The sequence below is a fragment of the Scylla paramamosain genome, chromosome 1 (assembly GCF_035594125.1).
Source record: "Scylla paramamosain isolate STU-SP2022 chromosome 1, ASM3559412v1, whole genome shotgun sequence".
NCBI classification, from domain to species: Eukaryota; Metazoa; Arthropoda; class Malacostraca; order Decapoda; family Portunidae; genus Scylla; species Scylla paramamosain.
The window spans coordinates 8,482,501-8,490,000 of NC_087151.1; the positions used below are offsets into that span (position 1 = coordinate 8,482,501).

The following is a 7,500-nucleotide window of genomic DNA, read 5'->3' on the forward strand; positions in this document are numbered from 1 at the left end:
ACGACACACATATAACCACCTGAGCACATTACTTCGCTCAGAGAGAGGAAAAAAAGGGGGAACTTCCTCAAGAGAACTGGGCTAGAAAGTGACACTGCCGAGGCTGGCGGTCTTATTTTGTCACCGTCTTGAACTGGGAGACCAGCTGGCAAGGTCATCGCTGCTCGCTTAGGTCTGAGAGAGAGAGAGAGAGAGAGAGAGAGAGAGAGAGAGAGAGAGAGAGAGAGAGAGAGAGAGAGAGAGAGAGAGATCGACACAGAAAGAGAGAGAGAGAGAGAGAGAGAGAGAGAGAGAGAGAGAGAGAGAGAGAGAGAGAGAGAGAGAGAGAGAGAGAGAGAGAGAGAGAGAGAGAGAGAGAGAGAGAGAGAGAGGAGGGGTCGGTCAAGCAGATAAGAAATGATTTTGTCAGTTAGGTAATTCGTCAGTGTCACATGTGAATGGAACTTATGAGGAGCTTCACAAGTGGCTGGAGACACACAAATCTGCCAGCAGGTGCCGGGCTGAGGCGAGGCAGAGGCGGGGAGGACAGGGGGACGAGGGGCAAGTGAGTGTCTCCGGCCCCGCTTTTTGGCATTAGCTACCCACTGAAAATACTACCGAATAATAAACTTCAACTATGAAATAAACAGACAATAGCCGTAGCACCAGTAGTAGTAAAAGGTCATAGTAGTAGTAGTAGTAGTAGTAGTTGTTGTAGTAGTAGTAGTGTTGGTGGTGATGGTAGGTCATAGTAGTAGTAATAGTGGTAATACTGGTGATGGTGATGGTAGTGGTGGTAGTGGTGTTAGTAGTAATAGTAGTAGTTGTTGTTGTTGTTTGTAGTTGTTAGTTGTAGTAGAAGTAATAGTGGTGGTGTTGATGGTGGTGGTAGGTCATAGGTAGTAGTAGTAGTAGTAGTAAGTAGTAGTAGTAATGTAGTTAATAGTAGTAGTAGTTAGTAGTGATCCCACTACTACCACTGCTACTACTAATACTATTATTACTACTACTACTACTATTACTACTACTACTACTAATGCTACTGCTACACTACCAATAATAATAATAATAATAATAATAATAATAATAATAATAATAATAATAATAATAATAATAAATAATAATAATAATAATGATAATAATAATAATAATAATGATAATAATAGCAGTAACAACAACAACAACAATGATAATAATAACACCACCACCACCACCACCACCACCAACAACAACAACAACAACAACAACAACAATAACAGCAACAACAACAAAACACAAAGCAGCAATACTAATCTGCCTCCTTCGATTGGCCAGACCTCTTCTTAATTATCGAAAAGAGAACAAAACAATGGAAGAAACAAAGGACAAAACAATAGCAAAGGATTAATGACTTATTTCTTTTCTTTTCTTTGTATCTGGCTCACTGTGTCCACTTTTCTCCTATTATCTATTTTTTTTCTCTCATTTTCGTGTGTGTGTGTGTGTGTGTGTGTGTGTGTGTGTGTGTGTGTGTGTGTGTGTGTGTGTGTGTGTGTGTGTGTGTGTGCGCCGGATGAGGACGAGTATGTCAAAGTTACAGTATATATTATTTATTTCTATCTTTCTTTCCACCTTCGTACTTTTTTTTAGATATCCTTTATTTTGTTCGTATTTTGTTATTTCTGCTCACCATTTTCTTTATTTTTATCTAACTCCATTTCTTATTTGTCTCCTCCTCCTCCTCCTCCTCCTCCTCCTCCTCCTACTCGTGGATATTTTTGTACAGTTTTTAAGGGAAATTGACACCTATTAGTCGAGAGAGAGAGAGAGAGAGAGAGAGAGAGAGAGAGAGAGAGAGAGAGAGAGAGAGAGAGAGAGAGAGAGAGAGAGACAGGGGAGGAAGGAGGACCAATCACTGTGAATGAGAGGCAGGGCAAGAACCAATCAGAATCGTTCTTCTACTACCATACAATAGCAAGTCAGGAGAAACAGACATGGGAGTCATTTACGTTAAGTCGCCGAGGTCAAGGTCATTTGCTGGAGAGGGGAACTGTTAATTATTGCCACAATCTGGAGGAGGAGGAGGAGGAAAAGAAGAACAACATGAAGAACAAGAAAGTAAAGGGAAAAGAGAACTGGAGAAGGAGGAAGAGAAGAAGAAGAAGAGCAAGAGCAAAAAGCAAGAACAAGAAGAACAAGAGTAAGAACATAGACAAGAACAAGAAGAACAAGTGCAAACACAAGATCAAGAAGATGAACAACAAGAACAACAAGAACAAGAACAAAATAAAACAAGAACAAGAAGAATAAAGGTAAAAAGAGAAAAGGAAAGAACAAGATAAGGAGGAAGAGGAGTTAGATAAGAGGGAGGAGAAAGAGGATGAGGAAGAGGAAGACAACAGGGAAGAAAATAATTAACATAAGGACGTAAACTATACTGAGGTTGTGTTAAATTGTCCTCAGAGACACCCAGATATAAGCAGCGTTAAGTCACCGAGCACCATCTGGTCTCTCATTAATCATAGCCCACTTTACTCCTATGACAGTACTATACATTCTCTCTCTCTATCTCTCTCTCTCTCTCTCTCTCTCTCTCTCTCTCTCTCTCTCTCTCTCTCTCTCTCTCTCTCTCTTGGAGTTATAGTCTTATGTAATTTCATGTATAAATTATATACATACGAGTATATATTTTTTATTTTTTTTGCTTGAATGAAGGTTGTATATAATAGAATCCAATATTGATGTATCTACTACTCTTATTAATTTATGTTTTTTTCTTTCAAGAGTCCAATTTTCAATAAAAAAAATAATCATGTGTTTCATGGACATTTAAACAGGCAACAGTACATCAGTTTTAATGGTGGCATGCATAAACTACTCATTAAATACTTCATTTTGTTTTACCACATGTATTTATGGTTTTAATGGTTATTAGATAATACATATTAATTCATGAGGGACTGGCTTCGCATGTCATGAATAAAGATAACTTTTATACGGGACAAAACAAGCATACATATATTTAAGGTTTTCATTTTTGGTTCTTTTACATGAAAGTTGAGTTTTCCTTGTTCTTTTTTGTTTCATCCCTTGAATATAATTGTCTCATAAATATAAAACCGATGAATAGCATTTACTCTCAATAGAAAAGAAATTACTTATTATCACTAATTTAAGTAACTACTTCCTATCACTTTTCCTATTCTAAAATTGTACATGGTTACTATTAAATGCCTTAAATGACAGTTAAAGTAAGCGTGTGTGAGAATATGGATCGCTTCAGTCAATCAGGTAGAGAACTTTGGGTCGATACTGAGAAAGGTTAAGAACAACAGCTGTAGCACATCCCTGGTACGTGTGAGTGAGCGATGCGTGGCCCACTGCTTCTTTGTGGTGTTGCAATGTCCTTTTCGATGTGGTGTTTGTGGCACTGTAATACTTGCGACAGTGCTGGCAGTGTTTATAGTTCTGTTCTGTATGCAGGAGTGCTATGCTTGTAACACTGTTGTTTTTGTGGCAGTGTTGTGTTTGTGGCGTTGTGATGGTTGTAGTGGTATGTTGTATGTGGCAGTTTGATGTTATTTTTATTACGTTCGTTATTGTGAAGACATTACTTAACTCGCTGCCACTGCTGCAACAGAAAAATACTGTTTTGTGTGTGTGTGTGTGTGTGTGTGTGTGTGTGTGTGCGCGTGTGTGTGTGTGTGTGTGTGTGTGTGTGTGTGTGTGTGTGTGTGTGTGTGTGTTTGTGTGTGTGTGTGTGTGTGTGTGTGTGTGTGCGTGTGTGTGTGTTGAAAGAAAATATTTACTTTATTGCAACATCACCCAATATACTTCTCTAGTTTTTTTTTTTTTTCTCCCCTCCACCGTTTCTTCGCGTGTTCCCAAGATATTTTTCCCCTCTGCATGTTCCTTTTGGAAGCCGCGTATTGCGTGAGGGGTGGAGAGGAGTGTGCCGCGCTGATCCCTGACACCTGACCTTTGATATCTGACGCTGGAGCCTGGCCGAGCCCCGCTGCTGCAGGTGAGGCCGCTCCTCTGGCTCTCCTCGTACACAAACACTAATACCACGGCAAACACTCGCCTCACTTGTCGGTAAAGTCACTGACATACTAACTCGCTCGCTCACTCACCCATGCGCGTTCTCCGGCGCTCTAATAAATCTTTTCGCACCGCCATTCTCGTGGTAGAAATCATCCACTTCCTCTTATTTTGTAAACTTTCTGTGCCGCGTGTCCTGCGATCAACAGTAATGAGTGTCTGGCGTGATCAAGCATTCCTATATCTGCTCTCGGGTTAAAAGACTGAGACTTAACCTTAGTAATTTTCTGATGATGGATAAAGTGCAAACAAAAGGGATAGAGGCAATGGAATCAGGTGTGCATTTATTATTTCTTGGCGCCTGAGATATTTACAGTTGTTTTGTTTGAAAATGTAAAGGAAATGGAAATGGAACCACAATGAAGTACAGAGTAATACTGCGACGAGTAGAGGTGAGAGAAAGGGTGGAGGAGAGGAAGAGAGTGGGAGGGAGGCGTGCAACACTCACCCTAGTGTCGTCATGGTGACAATGGTGTACCAGAACGCCGAGGGAATGGACGTGAAGGTGGTCTCCTCTACGTTCTTCTCTGCGTAGAACATAACGGTGGCGAAGATGATGATGGCCATGGCGAGGGAGAACACGAGGAAACCCAGCTCAGAAGCGCAGGACTTGAGCGTGTAGCCCAGGATGCGCAGCCCCTGGGAGTGGCGCGAGAACTTAAAGATCCTGAACACGCGAAACACTCGGAGGGTGACGAAGGCTCCAGACACGTCGTCGTTGTCGGTGATGCCAAGACCGATGTAGTAGGGCAGGATGGCCACCACGTCGATAATGGACATGACAGAGCGTACAAACTTACAGCGGTCGGGTGCCGCGAACATACGCAAAAGGTACTCAGCTGTGAAGATCATGACGCACGCCGTGTCACCACAGAAGAAGATAATTTTATAGCGCTCTCCGCAGGGCTGCGATTCCTTCTTGCCCGGTAGGCGACCGCACGGCACCGTCTCTACCACGTTGGCCATCACCGACACGGCGATGAAGAACCCAGTCACGTAGTAAAACACTAATGCCGCCGTCGACGTGTGTGGGTTTTCAAAGGCTCGCCACATACGTTCACGTATTGTACGATAAACATATTTGTCTTGCTCTCCACTTTCGGAGAGCTTGTCGTCCAAGAGACGCTCGGCATTTTCACGTTTGCGGTCACGATAATCCTCGTAACAACAGTCACCGATCACGTCAGGGATGATTCCGAAGAATGCCAGCTCCTCGTCATAGCTGGTGAGACACTCGTGCTTGGGGTAGTGGAGCTTCCCCGTGCGGTAGTAATTTAGGATGTGACGGAATATGTCTGGGTCTCGGTCGAAGAAGTATTCTTTGGTTTCCTCGTCATAGAAAAACTCCCTTTCATTGGAGCCGAGGAGTGTGTCAGGGTATTTCTCGAGAGTGTTGCGCCAGGTTTCAAACCGCCGGCCCGACACATTGATTAGCAGCTTCTCATCATCCGGTCGCCGCTTATCCTTGGCGATGGGCGGCGCCGGCAGGGGGTTGTTGGCGATGGGAACCCATCCGATGGCAGCTGCTCGAGCGAAGGGCAACCAAGCGGCCACCGAGGCCATGCTGTGTGGGGGAATGTTGGTGGTGGGGGCAAGCGCCTGTGCGAGCCACGACAGTCACTAACAGCACGCACGCACTCGGCCGCTGGGGATGCCGCCCTGCCGTACCCACCTATTTGTACATGTTTACTCAGCACCGCAATCACTGCCAGTGCCACTGCTCACTCCAGGTCACTCCCGCCTCCGAACACTCGGCATAACACCGCGGATGAATTGCAAGCTGGGCAGAGGAGGGTGTTTCCCGCGCCAGCTGCTCCACAACTGAGGTGATGCGCAGGCCAGCCAGCCTCCTCTAGTGGCCATGCGCGGATCAATTTCCCACCCGTCCCGAGCTACCTAACGCACCGCTATTTCATAGACTTCCACCTCAGCCACTTGAACTTCTCTTTTCCTTCCTTGCCTTCCTCTTCACATATACACATGTACACATATACACATGGCGCACGCAAGTCTATTACATACACACTTATATCATGGCAATGAGTATATTCTTAGAGTTTGTTTTAAGGTGAATACTGAGTGCGTGTATGCGCGGGTAGAGTGCGCGTCTGTAGCCACCATGACGACAAGCGTGAATAAGTTGTTCCCTGCCAGCCCTCACACTACCTGTCAGCCTTTCATGCCGGGCACAGCCACACCATAAGCCACTCCTCTCTTGGACTGCAGTCTGACTATTCACGTTTCCCACGCACGAAATATAAACACCACCTCTATAACGGGCTCCCATAAAGAGGGACCTGTCCGTCTATGAAATGATAGTGAACATAAATATGAGTCTCGAGGTCACCACCCCAGTAGCGTTACTAAAAGATAACCAGGGATTGCAGCGACTGACCGCGACTCATTTGTTGTTCTCACTCACCTCACTATATTTGTTTGTACGTGAATCATAACTCACTTCTTTACGGGCGCTCTTTACTACATCAGTTCATATAAACAAGAAAACAAAGAAACTAATGTAGGAACATACGAGTACGCGCGCACACACAGCCTACTTAGTAATCATTGTTTGTTCTCGCGCGGCCGTACTTACCAGTCACTTCTCTGTCACCTTAGTGATGTCGATGAGTGGCTGACTGGCACACACACGGAAAGTTTTACAGGAGTAGGACAGAACGCAGTCTCCACCTCGTGAAATAGTGTAGAAATACTGTCAATAACAAGGTGAAAAGATCTCCAACTCTCTCGAGCCCTCCCATAAACCGCCGCATTAACGAGAGTCTGTTTCAACTTGCAGTCTCTAAGAGCTGTTAAAAAGCCTGGCGGAAATAGATGTGTTAGTATTGTATCCAAACAGTGGCAGTCTTTTCATTTTATGTGATTCTCTCTCTCTCTCTCTCTCTCTCTCTCTCTCTCTCTCTCTCTCTCTCTCTCTCTCTCTCTCTCTCTCTCTCTCTCTCTCTCTCTCTCTCTCTCTCTCTCTCTCTCTCTCTTGTCAACCCCCATAATAGGGAAAAAAAAAAATACAATAAAGACTCAAATACACAACCCTGGAGGAAGGAGAGCAAATTGCCCACATAAAGAAGTAACCGTAATTTCAGCTTCGTATGCTAGTTACAAATCGTGAATTACCGCGTAATGAATGCCGCGGTAATACTCTTAAACAGTCAGTGGTACTACATCTCGGGGATCAAACCCTGGACAAATTTGATTCAAGTGGAGTACACAGCTGCTGGGCTAAAGGTGATATCATTGACGAGTGGTTGGTTGCGTGTCACAAAAGTCCAGTCATTACTTACGAGTGTCCGCGCCTTTCAAAGCTTTGTTCCTGAAGCTGAAAATTAATTCCTGGGTATACAACATATTGAATTGCATTGAATTAGTTTAATCCGAATGTTAATCATGTATTTCAATCTGATTTACGTAATGGAAGGCCGCGGC

The 7,500-nt window shown here is 44.0% G+C and overlaps 1 protein-coding gene across 1 annotated transcript; it reads right to left on the reverse strand.

The window, feature by feature from the left end:
- Positions 1-4,391: 4,391 nt before the first annotated feature.
- On the reverse strand, positions 4,392-6,092 carry LOC135099701 (potassium voltage-gated channel protein Shal). The gene has a single exon (XM_064002135.1). The coding sequence runs from the start codon at positions 5,620-5,622 to the stop codon at positions 4,504-4,506; it is 1,119 nt and encodes a 372-aa protein (XP_063858205.1). The 5' UTR covers positions 5,623-6,092; the 3' UTR covers positions 4,392-4,503.
- Between the last annotated feature and the right edge of the window lie 1,408 nt (positions 6,093-7,500).

What these genes read in the sequence shown, in the direction of transcription:
- LOC135099701 (XM_064002135.1), bottom strand. Translation starts at nt 5,622, where the DNA reads ATGGCCTCGGTGGCCGCTTGGTTGCCCTTCGCTCGAGCAGCTGCCATC.